The sequence below is a fragment of the Jaculus jaculus genome, chromosome 5 (genome assembly GCF_020740685.1).
Source record: "Jaculus jaculus isolate mJacJac1 chromosome 5, mJacJac1.mat.Y.cur, whole genome shotgun sequence".
NCBI lineage: Eukaryota > Metazoa > Chordata > Mammalia > Rodentia > Dipodidae > Jaculus > Jaculus jaculus.
In genome coordinates, this window is record NC_059106.1 from 134,926,955 (window position 1) to 134,945,475 (window position 18,521).

Consider the following 18,521-nt stretch of genomic DNA (forward strand, 5'->3'; position numbering starts at 1 on the left):
AAAACTCCTCAGCAAAACACAACTGCAGCATCCGAGGAAGGTAACAAGGTCGGCAGTTAGCATCGTGAAGGGAACAGACTTCACACAGAATAGGATCCAAACCCTGTGGCCATGGAGTCAGATCAGAATTTCTAAGCATAGCTCTGTCACTTTGTTACTGTGTAATGCTTAGAGCTTCTCTGATGTTTCTTCATGTATCAAATGGGAATCGATACCGCTTGGCAGTTTTGTAAAATAAATAAGATAAACATAAGGTGATCAGCACAAGTTTTGGGCACAGAGTAAGTGCTTAATAAATGAGGCTACTAGTAGCTACTCCTAGGTCACTACTAGTGCTAGTAGTGTTTCTGGGATAAATTAAGGGTACCCCATATTATCCCAATTTTGTGTGGGTCTTCGATGACAGAAAGAACTAACACATATATAAGAAGAGGCCAGTGGTAAGATCAGGAGTCCAGAAACTGAATACCTATTCTGCTGGGGAAGGGGCTCAGCACTGAGGAACAGGCCTGGGCTACAGTTGACCTCTTACCCCACCTCTCCAAGGGAACCAATACCACGTGGAACCTTCATGTCTGCAAAGGCTGCGGCTTCAGAAAGGACCTGAGATAATCAGCCTAGTTTCCTCCCCAGCGCTGCCAGACAGCCAGTCTCTTAGGCAGCATCTCTTCTCTGTCTGAACTTTCTCTGCTATGAGGGTCTACACAGCGGTAGTTTCAATCTTGGCTCTCTCTCTCTCTCTCTCTCTTTCTCTCTCTCTCTCTCTCTATATATATATATATGGATGGAGAGAGAGAGAATGGATACAACAGGGCCTCCAGCCATTGTAATCAAACTCCAGATGCATTTGCCACTTTTTCAAGGAAGTACCTTTAACCACTGAGCTATCTCTCCAGCTGCTAGAAAGACTTTTCCACCAGGTGTGGCGGTGCATGCTTTTAATTCCAGGACTTGGGAGGCTAAGGTAGGGGATCACTGTGAGTTTGAGGCCATACATAGTGAATTCCAGGTCAGCCTGGGCTAGAGCAAAACCCTACTAACAACAACAATAACAAAACCTTCTTATTGACAACTTCCATAAATATAGATAATATACCATGATCATAATCCTCTCTCAAATCTTCCCTTTCGGGGAATGGGTGTGCCAGGGCTTCCATCCACTGCAAATGAACTCCAGACATGTGCACCCTCTTGTGCATCTGGCTAACGTGGGTCCTGGGAAATCGAGCCTTGAACCAGGGTCCTTAGGCTTCACAGGCAAGTGCTTAACCGCTAAGCCATCTCTCTAGCCCTGAATCCCTTCTTTCCAACTAGTCTCTCTTCTATTTAAAACAATTAAAAATTTTTATTTTATTTATTTGAGAGAGAGAAAGAGGGAGAGAGAGAGAGAGATAGAGAATGGGAGTGTCAAGGCCTTCAGCTGCTGTAAATTAACTTCAGATACATGCAGGACCTTGTGTATCTGGCTTACATAGGTCCTGGGGAATCAAACCTGTGTCCTCTGTCTTCACAGGAAAACACCTTAATTGCTTAGCCATCTCTCCAGTCTTCTATTTTTATGTCATCATTTTCCCTCATATTATGCAGGTCTTGTGTAGGTAGTGTTAGCTACTGTGAGAACATGACTATCAAGGCCACTTCCCCACTAGGGATTATGACCCTCCTAGCCATAGGTTTATTTATTTACTTATTTTTTATTTTTATTAACAACTTCTATAATTGTAAACAATATCCCATGATAATTCCTTCCCTCCCCCTACCTACCCCTTTGAAACTCCACTCTCCATCATATCCACCCCCAATAAATCTTTTATTTTGATGTCATCATCTTTTCCTCCTATTTTGATGGTCTTGTGTAGGTAGTGTCAGGCACTGCGAGGTCATGGATAGCCAGGCCATTTTGTGTCTGGAGGAGGACATTGTAAGGTGTCCTACCCTTCCTTTGGCTCTAACATTCTCTCCACCACCTCTTCCACAATGGACCCTGAGCCTTGGAAGTTGTGATAGAGATACTGCAGTGCTGAGCATTCCTCTGTCACTTCTTCTCAGCACCATGGTGCCTTCTGAATCATCCCAAGGTCACTGCCATCTGAAAAGAGAAGATTCTCTAACCAAAAGTGAGAGTAGCATTAATATATGGGTATGAACATTAAGAGAAGTGCTTACTGGGCAGTTTGGTGAGAATAGTATATACATTTAGCCAGACACCAGCAGACATTACACCCCTAGGGCTCATGACTACCGCTGTATTAAGTTTTCAGTATCAGGGATATATTCCCTCCCATGGAGCAGGCCTCCAGTCCAATTAGAGGGCAGTTGGTTTCCCCCATAACAGATGTGCCACTATTCCACCCATTGGCTCATATAGCCTGGCTGGCCAAATATAAGGCTTGCAGTGTCCACTTCACTGGGGATTTCTCTCTCCCCCATTGAACCTCATGCAGTGTAGCATTTTCGAGCTTTCTGTCAGCTGATCTACATGGAGGAGGTCTTCAGCTCAGCTCCAGCAGGATTTCTCAGTAACCTTGCAGCCGAGTATGTGGAGTCTTCAGTAATAGGGTGTTACCATCTATTCCTGGTTGGGAAATCAAGGGTCTTGGCAATGTCCTGTAATATTTTGGGGGCATCAGAGGTCTCCCTGGCCAACAACTCACAGGAAGGTATCCCATCTCTGGCACTGAAAATTTTCTGGTAAATATCTATAGCTTCTTGAAGATACTCAACAGTGGACACTGCAAGCCTTATATTTGGCCAGCCAGGCAAATGAGCAAATGGTGCAATAGTGGCAGATCTGTCATGGTGGAAACCAACTGCCCTCTAATTGGACTGGAGGCCTGCTCCATGTGAAGGAATACATCCCTGATACTGAAAACTTAATACAGGGGTAGTCATGAGACTTAGGGGTGTAACGTCTGCTGCTGTCTGGCTAAATGTATATACTATGCTTATCAAACTGCCCAGTAAGCACTCCTCTTAATGTTCATACCCTGATATTAATGCTACTTTCACTTTTGGTAGAGAATCTTCTCTTTTCAGATGGCAGTGACTGTGGGATGCCTCAGAAGGCATCATGGTGCCGGAAAGAAGTGACCAGAGTGCTCAGTACTGCAATATCTCTACCACACCTTCTAAGGCTCAGGGTCCATTGCAGAGGAGATGGCAGAAAGAATGTAAGAGCCAAAGGAAGGGTAGGACTCCTTACAATGTGCTCCCCCCAGACACAAAATGGCCTGGCTATCCATGACCTCACAGGGCCTAATGCTACCTACACAAGACCATCATAAATAGGAGGAAAAGATCATGACATCAAAATAAAAGAGAGACTGATTGAGATGGGGAGAATGGAGTTTCAAAGGGGAAAGTCGGGGGGAGGGCGGGTATTACCATGGGATATTTTTTATAATCATGGAAGTCGTTAATAAAATTTTTATTTACTTATTTGAGAGCGACAGACATAGAAAGAGGCAGATAGAGAGAGAGAGAATGGGCGTGCCAGGGCCTTCAGCCACTGTAAACGAATTCCAGATGTGTGCGCCCCCTTGTGCATCTGGATAACGTGGGTCCTGGGGAGTTGAGCCTCGAACTGGGGTCCTTAGGCTCCACAGGCAAGCGCTTAACTGCTAAACCATCTCTCCAGCCCTAAAAAAAAATTTTAATTAAAAAAATCTATGGCTTCTGAGTATCCCATTGTCCAAAACCTCAGGTTTCCATATGACTTAGTTATATCCTCATAGATTTATTTATTTATTTACTTTAGAGAGAGAGAAAGAGAGAGGGAGAGAGAATGGGCACATCAGGGCCTCCAACCACTGCAAACAAACTTCAGATGCATGCGCCACCTTGTGCATCTGGTTTACGTGGGTACTGAGGAATTGAGCCTGGAACCAGGGTCCTTAAGTTTCACAGGCAAGCACTTAATGGCCAAGCCATCTCTCCAGCCCTTAGATTTTGTTGTTGTTGTTGTTATTTGTTTGTTTGTTTTGAGGCAGGGTCTCATTTTAGCTCACGCTGACCTGCAATTCACTACGTAGGCTCAGGGTGGCCTCTATGGTGGTTTGATTCAGGTGTCCCCCATAAACTTAGGTGTTCTGAATGCTAGGTTCCCAGCTGATGAAGATTTGGGAATTAACACCTCCTGGAGGGAGTGTGTTTTTGGGGGCCGGCTTATGGGTATTAAAGCCAGTTTCCCTTGCCAGTGTTTGGCACACCCTCCTGTTGCTGTAGTCCACCTTATGTTGGCCAGGGGGTGATGTCGACCCTCTGCTCATGCCATTGTTTTCCCCTGCCATCGTGGAGCTTCCCCTCGAGCCTGTAAGCCAAAATAAATCTCTTTTTTCCAGAAGCTGCTCTTGGTTGGGTGATTTCTAACAGCAATGCGAACCAGACTGCAACAGCTTCGAACTCATGGCAATCCTCCTATCTCTGCCTCCCAAGAGATGGGATTAAAGGCGTGTGCCACCATGCCTGGCTATCCTCTTAGATTTTGATTAGCCTTCCCTCTACCTTTCCTTTATTCAGTTTCTTCCCCTGACTTCACTTAGGCCTTTTCACCCCCATTAATCTGTTCTTCTACCTACATATATATAATACCATCCTATGAAGTCCTCCCTCCCTCCCTTTTATTCCCTTTATATCTCCTTTCTAGCTTATTGCTAGCCATGGGTTTTGATTCATTTTCAGTACCTGGCAGGAATTACCTCCTGTGGATCAGGCCTCAAGTTCAATCAGAGAGTAGTTGGTTTCCCTCATAACAGACTTGCCACCATTACACGCGTTGGTGCATTTGGTCTGGCTGTACAGCTTTGCGGGGTCCACATCTGCTTATCAAAGAGCTTTAAATAAGTCTTACTGTTGGGCTGACAACACAGCTCTGTGGGAGAACACTTATGAACTATGTGCAAGGTCCTGGGCTCGACGACCTCTCCCATGGGGGATCAACCCCCGTACCCTGACTCCTTCAGTTATAATCTGAATATTGGGGCCTGGTCACAAATGAGCAGTTTTTAAATTACTGGGTAATTATAATATGCAGTCAAGATTGAGTAAAGCAAAATTATTTTATAGCCAGGCATGGTGGTACACCTGTAATCTCAGCACTCGGGAGGCAGAGGTGGAAAGATCGCCGTAAGTTCAAAGCCACCCTGAAACTAAGTAGTGAATTCCAGGTCAGCCTGAGCTAGAATGAGACCCTTCTTCAAAAAATTAAAACTCAAAAACAAACAAACAAACAAACAAAAACCATGAATTGTTTTATGTTCCTAACTAAGCCTTCCTATTACTGCTACATTGGCTATGCCCAATATGGAATGCTTGTGTGAACCCAATGCAAGAATGTTGCCAGGCATGGGGGCACACGCCTTTAATCCCAGTACTGGGGAGGCAGAGGTAGGAGGATCACATGAGTTCAAGGCCACCCTGAGACTACATAGCGAATTCCAGATCAGCCTGGGCTAGAGTGAGACCCTACCTCAAACAAATAATTATTTTAGAGAAAGAGAGAGAGATAGGGAGAGAGAGAGAGTATGGGCACACCAGGGTCTCCTGCCACTACAAGTGGTTCCAGACACACCTTCCACTTTGTGCATCTGGCTTTATGTGGGTACTGGGGAATTGAACCTTGGCCATCAGGCTTTGCAAGCAAATGCCTTTAACTGCTGATCTACCCTTCTGGCCCCTGGAGAAATGTCTTTACTTATGAACAGATTTAATCTGTCATGTGGGCATATGCAGAGGTCTCAGTGATAAACACCATTACGAACAAGAGGCTGAAGAGGGAACGGAGGCCTCTGGCCACAGTAAGAGACTGAGAGGTTCATGAGGGTGCAGCGCAGGCTCAGTGCTGTGGCCGGGGAGATTTGTCTCGTCGTTTCCTTTCCAGTCAACATATGGCACAAAGAACAGTCAGAAGAACATACTTTATTAGCCACTCTGCAGATCTGGGCCTTCCAGCTCTGGCCCAACGCCACCGTCCTGCGAGGTACTGTGCCCTCGAGGAGCCCTCTCTGCGATTCTCAGGGTGGCAGGACAAGAGGGCTGCTCTCCTGGGCAGGCCCCGGGCACTCGGCAGAGCGCTGCCCCTCTCCTGGGAAAGGCAGCACAAGCAGCCTCTGCTCCTCTGGACCCAGGAAGAGGAAGGAGACATCCAGGGCTTCTCCCTGGGGATCTGTGGTTAGATCCAGTTTTACTGGGAAGGCCTCTTGAGGATCTGTTTCTCGGCCATCTTCAGGCTTATTGTCATCCAAGTCAGGGAGATACTGGACAGACCCTCTGGGCGGAGTTTGTGAGGGGGCGTTGGTGGGTGCTGTTTTTCCCTGAGGGACCTCTTCCACCCCAGGGAGGGTCTCAACAGCAGAGTTCTCACCACCTGGATTCTGATCCTGAAACAAGAATATATTCAAGTACAGAATTCCACAGGGAAAGTTCTATGATACCTGGTACCAGGTAAAGCTTTTTGACTGTGTGTGACAGGGCCTCACTATTTAACCCAGACTCACCATCCTCAGTGCGGGGGTTAAAGGCATGTGTCACTATACCGTTGTTGGCTTTATGTCTTTTTGAATGAATATTCAAAATGAGTATTCAAGAAAACCAACTACAATGGGCCTCCTCATAAAAGGATGAAGAACAAAACAACAAAAAAAATCCCCAGGTAATAGCTGGGCGTGGTGGTGCACGCCTTTAATCCCAGCACTGAGGAGGCAGAGGTAGGAGGATTGCTGTGAGTTCGAGGCAACCCTAAGAATACATAGTGACTGCCAGGTCAGCCTGAGCTACAATGAGACCTTACCTTGAAAAACCAAAAATAAGTATGGGCCAGGTGAAACCAAGACCAATGAAGCTTTGAGTTTAAGTCATAATTTCGGAGCCGAAAATGAATGGCCAAGAGAAGCTTAACACTTGCCCAGAGGCCCCAGTGATGTCTCTGTTCCCAGTATTGGCATGAGGGGCAGATCTTGTTGCTGTGTGCCAGGCCCTGTATAGTGCCTTCCATCCAAGTCCTCTTGCTGGTCTCAGGGACCAGAATGACATAGGTTTTGAAATTTCATTGCACAGGTAAGGCAAGGAAGACTCAGGGGAGGTAAAGTGCTGGTGGTTCCATAGCTCACAGGGGCAGGGCAGGGCTGGAGCCTAGGTTCCTGTCTCAACTGGACTAGGTGAATATAATGTGTTTGAGGCTTAAGCCATTCAAGCTGGTAGTTCACAGTTTCTAAATATGTCTTCCTTATTCTGTGGGGTCATACTGTGGATTAGACAGTATGCAAGGTCTCTGACCAGCTCTCATGGGGATGTGGCCTTAGGACAGCCTGAATAAAGTGACACGGGGGTGGGGGGCAGAGGGAACCAGAGGAGGGAGGGAATAGTGGCAACCAAATATAAATAATGTAATTAGACTGAAAAGTACCTGGGATTCAAAGAAGTCACAAGTCACAGTCACAAACTTTTCTATGGGTCCTCGAGTCAGAGAACCTATGCAAAGACCAACAGGCTAAAAAAAGAAAACAAAGTCACGTAAATATTAATGTTATTGATGATCTTAAATGAAATCAACCTGCTTTCTGCTCATGTACACATAAACCCAGTGAACAGTTTTATGCTCTACCTTGGAGACTAGCAGACTTTTAGCCATTTTTTTCTTTTTAGTTTTAGTTTAGTTTAGTTTAGTTTTCGTTTTTGGAGGTAGGGTCTCACTTTAGTCCAGTGACCTGGAATTCACTATGTAGTCTCAGGGTGGCCTCAAACTCACGGCGATCCTCCTACTTCTGCCTCCCAAGTGCTGGGATTAAAGGTAAGCACCACCACGTCCAGCTCAGCCAATTTTCTAATGTCTCCACATAAAGTAGGCTAGATGTAGTCCAGTGATGGGAATCAGAATGTTTTCTTGAAGAATTAAACTTCAATTAAGAAGGTCTTTGCATTAAGCAGAAAACTGTATCTATGCAAATTCTACCACTTGGTCCTTATTCTACCCTTGGGTCAATTAGAAAATTTGTTTTTGTCTCTTTTACAGTAATCTTCAATATATGCCCCACATGAGTTTGTTCTTCTTGGGCAAAACCAGTCTCAGTTCCTTTACCTTCTCTCTATTTGAAAATAAACATAGTTTTGTTTGTTTTTCTTTTCTTTTATTTTCAAGGTAGGGTCCAACTCTAGCCTCGGTTGACCTGGCACTCACCCTGTAGTCCCAGACTGGCCTCAAACTCACCACAATCCTATCACTGCCTCTAGAGTTGTGAGATTAAAGGTATACACCACCATGCCCAACAACTTTGTTTCCTTATTTCAAAATAATAGTTATTTAGTTGGTAGAAATGATGGATACAGCTATATGTCTGTATGGAGGTATCACAATGAACCACATTTACTTTTTGATAAGTATTACTAAGAAAATGAACATCTACAAAGTAAGTGTTACGAGCAGTGTTGAATTTTAGCATTGCTGCTCATTGGCTAGTCTGATGGAGTTAATCATTTCAGTGTTCTCTCTCTCTCTCTCTCTCTCTCTCTCTCTCTCTCTCACACACACACACACACACACACACACACACTGCATGATTCCATTCATTTGAAAAGTCCAAATAGACAAAGCCATAAACATACAAACTGCAGGTTAGCAGTTTCCAGGCGCTTCCAAGAGAAGCAGCAGGAAATAGCTGCATGTTTAATGAGGACGGGATTTCCTTTGGCAGCTGATGCAAACGTTTTGAAACAATGAAGTAGTGATGGCAGCGCAGCTCTGTGGATACACTCAAACAACTGAATTATACAACTTACAATGTCTGCTGTATGAATTACGTGAACTGTGCCTCGTTATATTCCCAGCTGTGTTTCAAGGCACCCCAGTCCCATATTAAAAATGTTTTCTTTGACTTTCCATTTGACGATGTCTTTTTTTTTTAATGAAAGGTGGTCTAAAGAATGGAACAGCAGGGCTGGAGAGATGGCTTAGCGGTTAAGCGCTTGCCTGTGAAGCCTAAGGACCCTGGTTCAAGGCTCGGTTCCCCAGGTCCCACGTTAGCCAGATGCACAAGGGGGTGCACACGTCTGGAGTTCGTTTGCAGAGGCTGGAAGCCCTGGCGCGCCCATTCTCTCTCTCTCCCTCTATCTGTCTTTCTCTCTGTGTCTTTTGCTCTCAAATAAATCAATAAAAAATTTAAAAAAATATTAAAAAAAAAAAAAGAATGGAACAGCATAGTGTATTCCATGACTCCTCATGATCCCTTTTTGCAATTGTTTTAAAGGCCCTATCATTGCTTCTAGGCCTAAGTTCTAAACTAGTTGAATACTTCTTTTTTTAATTTTAATTATTTATTAGAGAGGGAGAAAGAATGGGCACACCAGGGCCTCTAGCCACTGCAAACAAACTCCATCTGCATGTGCCACTTTGTACATCTGGCTTATATGTGTTCTGGGAAATCGAACCTGGGTCTTTAGGCTTCACAGGCAAGTGCCTTAATGGCTAAGCCATCTCTCCAGCCCAAGTTGACTGCTTCTTTTTTTTTGGGGGTGGGCAGAGGGTTCAAGGTAGGGTCTCACTCTAGCCCAGGCTGACCTGGGATTCACTATGTAGTCTCAGGCTCATCTTGAACTCTCAGTGATCCTCCTACCTCTACCTCCAGAGTGCTGGGATTAAAGGTGTGCACCACAACACCCGGCTCTTGACTGCTTTTTGAGGGAAGGAGAAGCATCTAATGTGTTCTCATACAACAAGTATAATTTATGCTCAACAAATACTGATTTTTCAGCACATATCTTCAATCATGTAGACATTCAGAAAACTTACCACTGAGTTAGAAAGCTGGAGTAAGCAGCTGCTGCCCTGGGACTTGGTACATGTTGACTCTGTGATTAAATATTCCACAAAGTAGGCAGGGCCAACCACCCACTGTCATGAGACAAGATTTGAGGCATTAAAATCATACCTCCTACCCCAGGAGAAGTCCCAAGATTGGCAACATCACATTTATAGAAATGATACGCTTCCCAAAGCATTACCAACATGCAGATCCATTGCCCTTACAGTCCTCCACAATTATCAAACCAGGTCCTATAAATTTTTTGATTTATATGTGTATGGTGCGAATACATGTGTGTTCATGCATGTACACACAGGTATCTACATGCTCCAGCTTGCATGTGGTCACACACAGCATGTGTGTGGAGGTCGGGTGTAAGACCTTGCCTTGCATCTTGTTTGAGGCGAGGTGTCTCATCTGCCAGGCTAGCTGGCCCGTGAGTTTCTCTGGTCGCCGCTTTCCTTCTCACTGATTCACTGGGATTACCGATGCTTACACTACACCATTTGATGTAACCTGGGTTCTGAGGATCCAAACTCAGGTCCTCATGCTTGTGCAGCTAGCACTTTAAAAGTTTATTTTTATTTTTATTTATTTATTTGCGAGCAACAGACAGAGAGAGAAAGAGGCAGATAGAGAGAAAGAATGGGTGCACCAGGGCCTCCAGCCACTGCAAACGAACTCCAGACACGTACACCCCCTTGTGCATCTGGTTAACATGGGTCCTGAGGAATTGAGCCTTGAACTGGGGTCCTTCGGCTTCACAGGCAAGCGCTTAACCGCTAAGCCATCTCTCCAGCCCTCAGCTAGCACTTTATCCACTGAAACATCTCCCCAGCCCTGTAATTTTGTTATTTAAAAATCAAAATCACTATACCTTTCCTTATTAAGGATTTGAAAGGGCCCTAAACACTTTCCCTTGGTGAGTTTATTTTCCCCTGAAGATATGTCTTTCAGTTGTTTATATATATAAGACAAATATCAAAATAATCAAACTACAAATGAGCCTTCATTTTCCATAATCCATAAAACTCAACATGTACCCCAGTCCTTAACATGGAGCTGAAGTTGTCTTGCTTTACAGAAGGTCCATGTTTCATCAAATATGGACGTGGGAATAAATATTGAACCTATGAAGAACCCCCAACGGGACTGTGAATCTATTTCTCTTCTTGCCTTAAGGTTGCTAAAGTAAAATCAAGTCACATGACACTTGCACAAATGTCAGGGAATAACCAAAGCTGAGACATGATTGACATCAGGTTTACTGGAAATAGGACTGTGGAGAAAGGCCATCAGGTTTTAGTTACACCCAGCACCTCCAGTAGTCTCCCAGCTTAAGAATCTATAGCAATAGTGGTAAGACACGTTGTACAACTGACCTGGCCATTTGAGCCTTACCTGGTTAGAAGCTCTGGTGATTTTGACAAGAGAGTACTGTTTTGAGGGGCTCTCACTATTGTATTTTTCAAGAGATTGGGTTGCAGCTTCCAAAACACTGGGGTCTGACAAGTCAATGGGGCTAGGGCTTGGGCAGTCAGGACACATCCTGTGAATCTTTCTTCGAGAGACTGTTGATGAGATTAATTTTTAAACATTTATTTAAATATATTTTGTTTGTTTGTTTGTTATTGTTTTGTTTTTCGAGGTAGGGTCTCTCACTGTGGCCCAGGCGGACCGGGAATTAACTGTGTATCTCAGGGTGGCTTTGAACTCATGGCAGTCCTCCTACCTCTGTCTCCCAAGTGCTGGGAGGCCACCATGCCTGGCTAAATATATGTCTTATTTATTTGAGAGAGAGAAAGAGGGAGGGAGAGAAAGAATGGGTGCTCCAGGGCCTCTAGCCACTGCAAATGAACTCCAGACACATGTGCCCCCTTGTGCATCTGGCTTACATGGGTCCTGGGGAATTGAATGGGGTTCATTAGGCTTTGCAGGCAGATGCCTTAACCGCTAAGCAGACTCTTCAGCCTTGATGAGATTGGTTTTAACATTTTGGTTTTCTGGTAGAATAAATAGTCATAATCATTTGTCTATCCCAGAAGCAAAGATCTACTTAGTGCTGGTAAAGATGGAGTAATAAAAAGACATTTGCTTTTTTGTTTGTTTGTTTTGTTTTTTCGAGGTAGGGTCTCACTCTGGTCCAGGCTGACCTGGAATTAACTCTGTCATCTCAGGGTGGCCTTGAACTCATGGCAATCCTCCTACCTCTGCCTCCTAAGTGCTGGGATTAAAGGTGTGCACCACCACGCAAAAAGACATTTTCTAAAAATGCATTTAGTTGTTTGCAGCAAATAGTCCCTTTTTCTTTTCTTTTTCCTTTCTCTCACCTTTTTTTTTTTTTTTTTTTTTTTTTTTGAGGTAGGATCTTGCTTGCTCGATCTTTTTTGAGATAGGGTTTCATGCATCCCAGATTGGGTGAGAATGACCTTGAACTACTGAACCTCTAGCTTCTACCTCTCGAGTGCTGGGGTTACAGGTTTGTGCCACCACACCTGATTCAAGTGGCACTCAATATTGAACTCAATTCTTTGTGCATGTGAGGCAAGTGCTCTACCAGTTGTGCTACATCTCCAGCCCAGGAGCAGTGTTAACATTCAAAATTTAAAACGAATCACAGGGGCTGGATGATGGCTTAGTGGTTAAGGTACTTCCCTACAAAGCCCAGGTCCAATTCCCTAGGACCCACGTAAGTCAGTTGCATAAGATGGCACATGCATCTGGAGTTCACTTGCAGTGGCTGGAGGCCCTGGAATACCTATTCTCTCTCTTTCAAATAAATAAATAAAATATTTAAAAAAGAAGAAGAAGGAATCACAGCACTCAGAAGGCAGAGGTGGGAGGATTATTGTAAGTTCAAGTCCAGCCTGGGACTACAGAGTGAGTACCAGGTCAGCCTGGGCTAGAGTTAGACCTTACCTCAAAACAACCAAAAAAGAAATCAAAACAAGATAATTTTCACCTCTTCTAAACTCATTTGCTGTAGGGAATTTGTTCAAAGACACAAAATGCAGTATATTGATAGAAGACATCCCCTCCCTGGTTCATTGTCTTTTCTCATCATTGCCTCAGTAGATTGAGTAATTTTGGAAGGTTGGGATAATAATAATAATTATTATTATCTAGAGTAATAACTAACACATAGTGAGCGCTGCATAGATGCTTGCAAAGTAACTCAATGTCAGCATGAAGGTAGTACAGTGTTTTGATTAGAAAATGCAAATGAATCAGAAAACAAAATTGGTCAAATCACTGGGTGACTTCCATGGAACAATCACACTAATGGTCTGGCCAGAATCTGTATGGGAGGAGCTTGTGGTGGCAAAGGTGGTGTGAGTGTCAATCCAGAGAATTTGCCTTGCAAGTGTCATTAGAGAAAACATATAGTATTGATTAGTGTCCACTTAGGGGTGGTGGAGGAAGATGTTGGGAGAGCCACATCCATAGACTGTCATCCAGATCCGAGTCATCAATTCCTACCCTCACAGCCTGACACCTGTGAAAGTACTGGGCCGGTTTCTTCATTGCTCTCTAACTCATTTTAGCTTAGTCTTGTCTGCCCAACCTGGACCTGGAAGCTGTGGCTAATAAGACGTTTGCTCTGCTGCCTCCCGAAGGACCTGGCAGCATGGCCGCCACCCGGAGCTTGTCAGAAATTCAGCATCGAGGCCTCCAGACTCGTGGAATCACCTACACTTGGACAAGATCCGTTAGGGGAGTCACACCTAGGAATTTGATAAGTAGCCATATTCTATTTTTCCATGCAATGGATTCTTGTTTTCTGGTGGCATTCCCTTGTGAAAAGTGATCTAGAATGAATGCACGTGCATATTTCACAATTCTATTAATCATATCAGTCTTTTTTGTTTTTTGTTTTTTGATTTTCGAAGGTAGGAACTCACTCTAGCCTAGGTTGACCTAGAATTCACTATGTAGTCTCAGGGTGGCCTCAAACTCAGGCTGATCCTCCTACTCCTGCCTTCCCCTGGGACTAAAGGCATGTACCCCCACACCTGGAGTCAGCCTTATACGTAATCTATTCGTTGAACAATTAACATTAATTCCTTAAGCTTGAGAGGAACTCTCAGTCTACAGCAGGAAGTAAGAGGGATGAAACACTCTCCCTGACAGAAGAGGCAAGACTCCAAGTGAAGGTCGTGCTTCCTCTGTCCCGCGCTTTCTTGCCGAGAAGCATGTGGAAGCAGCTGCAGTGGTGTGTTGGGTAAGGAGTCCAAAGCCAGGAGAGCAGGAACTTTACTCTTGGCACAGCCCTAACTAAATGCTCTATTCCATCTTTTTTGAAAAATATTTTTAATTTAATTTTTGTTCATTTTTATTTATTTATTGGAGAGTGACACAGAGAAAGAGGGAGAGAGAAAGAGAGAGAATGGACACACTAGGGCTTCCAGCCACTATAAGCAAACTCCAGACATGTGCACCCCCTTGTGCATCTGGCTAACGTGGGTCCTGGGAAATCGAGCCTTGAACCGGAGTCCTTAGGCTTCACAGGCAAATGCTTAACCGTTAAGCCATCTCTCCAGTCCTATTTTTAAACTTTTATTTATTCATATGAGACAGAGAGAGAGGGAAAGAGAGAATGAATGGACACTCCAGGGCCTCTAGCCACTGAAACAAACTCCAGATGCATGTGCCACCATGTGCATTTTGCTTACATGGGTGCAGGGGAATAGAACCTGGGTGCTTAGGCTTTGCAGGCCAATGCCTTAACTGCTCAGCCATCTTTCCAGCCCTCTTTTCTATCTTTTATTAAGGTGAACAGGTTCATCCTAACTCTTACCTGGGCGAAGAGTACAGTTATAAGCAAGCGAATGAAGAACTCTTCTTGGCTTGTTAAGGAGAAACATTGCTTTGCATTGTCCATAAACCTAGAGCCAACAAATAAGTGCATTTTATGACACAACAGAAAGAACCCCTGAAGTGGAATTTGAAGGTTTTGGTTTGTTTATTTATTTATTTAATTTTTTGTTTTGTTTTGTTTTTCAAGGTAGGATCTTGCTGTAGCTAAGACTGACCTGAAATTCACTATTTAGTCTCAGGGTGGCCTTGAAATAGCAGTGATCCTCCTACCTCTGTTTCCTGAATACTGGCATTAAAGATGTGTGCCTCCATACCTGGCTGAAGGTTTTATTTATTTTTATTTTGAGGTAAGTTCTCACTCTCGCTCAGGCTGACTTGGAATTTACTATGTAGTCCCAGGGTGGCCTCGAACTCTCATGGTGATCCTCCTACCTCTGCCACCCGAGTGCTGGGATAAAAGGCGTGCACCACCATGCCCTGCTTTGAAGGTTTTATTTTAAAGTAATGAGAAACTTCAAAGCAGTCCTGCACTTTAGGCTTGGAAGAATTTCCATTTACCATCAAACTATTTTTCTGGGACACCTCTGTATTTCCCAGCCTCCCTCACAGCTATATATGGATAGCTGAGTTCTAAGTACTGAAAGGCAAAAAGTGATGTAATTCTAATTCCATGCCTGCGTATGCCCTTTCTCTTTTGGTAGCCTGATGCAGGTGAGCAGGGGACCAGTGAGCCATGAGTTGAAGTTGGTAGGGTCTTTGCTAAACACAGGAGCAGGAGGGATTGGGGCTTGAAATCACTTCCAGAGTAAACTGCCTTCCCAAGCAGGAGTGTCCATTTTGAAATTGTAGGAGTGAGGAATAAGGTCCCATCCTGCCAGAGCTAGTGTTTGCTTCTTCATGAAGCACGGAAATCGGCGTTACCATAACTACGCCTGGCAACAGAAAACAGAGACTATTGGCTTTTCAAAATCAGGTGCAGGTTGGTATATTTGGTTAAATAATTACAAAAGATAATCTTGATCAAAAGATTACTTCATGCAGTTGTATGTATTAACTCTTACTTGACCTGCATGGAGTGAATTAAAATGAAAACACCCAAAAAGTTGACTTCAAAACTCCTAAGTTACCATCCTGCATTCATGTGTAGTTTCTATCACTGAATGTAAATAATTCTAGTCACTGAGAATCAGTGAAAAGTGATTCTAATAATAGTTTTCAAGTCTCGTCAATGGTCATCTTTGAAGGAGTTAGTACTGAGGCAACTTAGTTCTGTGATTCCAGGAAATCCTTCCATGAGACTCCTGAAGTCTTCCATACTGCAAGTGACCCTCTTTCCTAGCCTCAAACCTCATGTTAATTAATATTCAGTAGAACAAAACCAAACAAGATAAAAGGAAAAAGCTCTCTCTCCATTACTTCTGTGGTCTGCGTTAGTCCCACACCCAAGATCTCGACTTCAGGCCTTTTTCTTACATTGGCTGTGAGTCTGCAGAAGATCATAAAGGTAGAAAGCAACTGGGGACAACTTTTTAATTCTCGTCGGTATGATCTCAGTAGGATTCTCAAAACCCTTTGTGATTGGCTCTGTCTACCACATCACAGACACATGGGCCCTTCACCCAGGAGATAAGGAGGAGGGGCGTTTCTCAGAAGGCACCCATGGAACTTGAGCATGTAGGAAGAGGGCAGCAGGTGTCCTTGCTGAAAGCCCCTGGCAGTACGCGCTTACCGAGTCATGAAGGTTCCTCACTCTGCAGTCCTTCCACGCCTTCTTGCTGAGCACGTGGCAGTCGGTCTCTAACACATCCAAGGTAAGGTAGAACAGAGAGCCCAGGTTTTCCTATGTTAAGGGAAGAAAGACATATCTCAACCCACCGCAAATCAATTCCAGGAAGACTGGACCAACAGCCTCTGCTTTATGGGAGAGACAAGAGCATATGATGCCCATGAAGATGCCTTCTCAACGGCTGAGACTCGCCAGGCAGAGAAAGATCACTGTTCACTGTTGGTCCCAGTGACGGTGAGAGCCCAGCGCGCCTGCTGGAGGAGGGATCTCCTACTTGGAAAGTTCCTGCAGCCCGTCCAGATGCTGTCCCGCAGAAGGGACCGTCACTTGCCTGGTGGTGTTCCCGAGCGTCGTGCACTCGGTTGAGGCTCAGCACATAGCCATCCCTTCGGTCTCTGTTGATGCTGTCCAGCGCAAACCCGGCGACTGCGAGCACGTCCGAGTCGTTGCAGCCCCGGGGACGCAGAGGCGAGGGGCCGGGGCTCTGCTGCCCCGGAGACCCCGCCGCGCAGCAGGCCGCCAGCACGCACAGCCCCAGGGGGCCCAGCGCGCCCATCCTGCGGGGACAAGGCCCGGAAGGCGTCAGTGGGTGCAGCCGCAGGGAACTGCCTAGTAGGAGCCAGGATGGCTGGTCACGGTTACAAACGCTGTGATCCCAACCATCGACATTTCTGAGTCAATATTTTAGTCCGGATTTGCCAATGTTCTAACCTTAGACCCCGAGCCTGGCCTTACTGTGTGCGCATGGGACTAGGTCTAAGTTTCTAACCTTGCCCCCAGATTTAGATCAAACATTTGGTCAAGTCTCTTAGGAGGTCATTAGACTGCGGTTTGTGTCCAGGTTCCTACCAGGGTTAAAATATTGAGGAGAGGGCAGGGCCTTCTCCCCTACCTGCGGTTCAGCTGGTCTCCTGGTCCGCAGTCAGCTCCCCTGGGCAACAGCACGGTGGGTAAGGCTGTGACCTCCCACCCCTGCCCAGGTGAGACTCCTGACGCACTTCCGGCACCTGGCAGGAAATTGCTGCAATTAGCCTCACTGAGTTTATTTTAAACCGAAAACAGTTTTCAAGGGGAAAAGCTAAAGATACATCCAAAAGTTTATGTCATGCTACAGTTCTATTCTTCCTTCTATGTATCTGTGTGTAAGCTCATTAACAGGCCAAATTCTATTATTAGGAGAAAGATAATGACCGTCAGGTGGGCTGGAAGACTGACTGCGATTCTTGCCTTTCCCTTGGAGCTTAAGTTTGGAGTTTTACTCACTGGGATACATCAAAAATAACAGATTTGTAAGTCAGGCATGGCGTCACCCATCTTTAATCCCAGCACTCGGGAGGCAGAGGTAGGGGGAATCACCGTGAGTTCGAGGCCACCCTGAGACTACATAGTGAATTCCCTACCTTGGTGGTGGTGGGGGGGGGTTGTTAATTTGGTTTTTTCTTTTTATATTTTCATGAACCAATGATCTTATTGGGGTTACTGACAGAGCAGGGTGAGGGGTGGCTTACAGGAGCAATGGATGACTCACATGCAGCTGTGTCTCTGAAAAGCCCACCCCAGCAGAGGCCACGCCTCAGGAAGCCGTGTCTTGCCGCCCACCCCGCAAGCAGCCTGTAGGGTCTTGAGCACACTACCAACTTACAGGCAGCCCAGTGACTTGCAAGCAGCTCAAATCAGAGAGTCTCCTTGTTATTTTATTTTATTTTTTTTTTGAATCTAGGCCTTGAAACTTTCTAGGTAGCTGAAGATGCCTTTGAACTTCTTGATCATTCTGCTTCTGCCTCCCACACCTGGCTAAAAAACAATTATCTTTTAATAATTTACTTTCATGTAGAGGAGATTGAACCTAGGGCCTCACATATGCCAGTCAAGTCCTCTTTCACTAAGCCATAGCTTAAAGCAGTTAAACAAACATAAGCCCATTGACTTTTTTTTTTTTTTTTTTGTTTCAAGGTGGGGTCTCACTGTAGCTCAGGCTGACCTGGAATTCACTATGTAGTCTCAGGGTGGCCTTGAACTCACGGGGATCCTCCTACCTCTACTTCTCCAGTGCTGGGATTAAAGGAGTGTGCCACCATGCCCAGCTTCATTGATATTTATTTTATTTATTTATCTTTGGTTTC

At 44.9% G+C, this 18,521-nt stretch overlaps 1 protein-coding gene across 1 annotated transcript; it reads right to left on the reverse strand.

Annotated features, from left to right (window-relative positions):
* Positions 1-5,927: 5,927 nt before the first annotated feature.
* Positions 5,928-16,954, reverse strand: Fetub (fetuin B). Its single transcript, XM_004654297.2, has 7 exons — positions 16,730-16,954; positions 16,342-16,452; positions 14,593-14,680; positions 11,196-11,365; positions 9,782-9,883; positions 7,403-7,486; positions 5,928-6,377 (listed from the first exon to the last, which is right to left on the reverse strand). Exons 1-7 carry the CDS (start codon positions 16,952-16,954, stop codon positions 6,012-6,014), a joined length of 1,146 nt encoding a protein of 381 aa, XP_004654354.2. The 3' UTR covers positions 5,928-6,011.
* Positions 16,955-18,521: the final 1,567 nt, after the last annotated feature.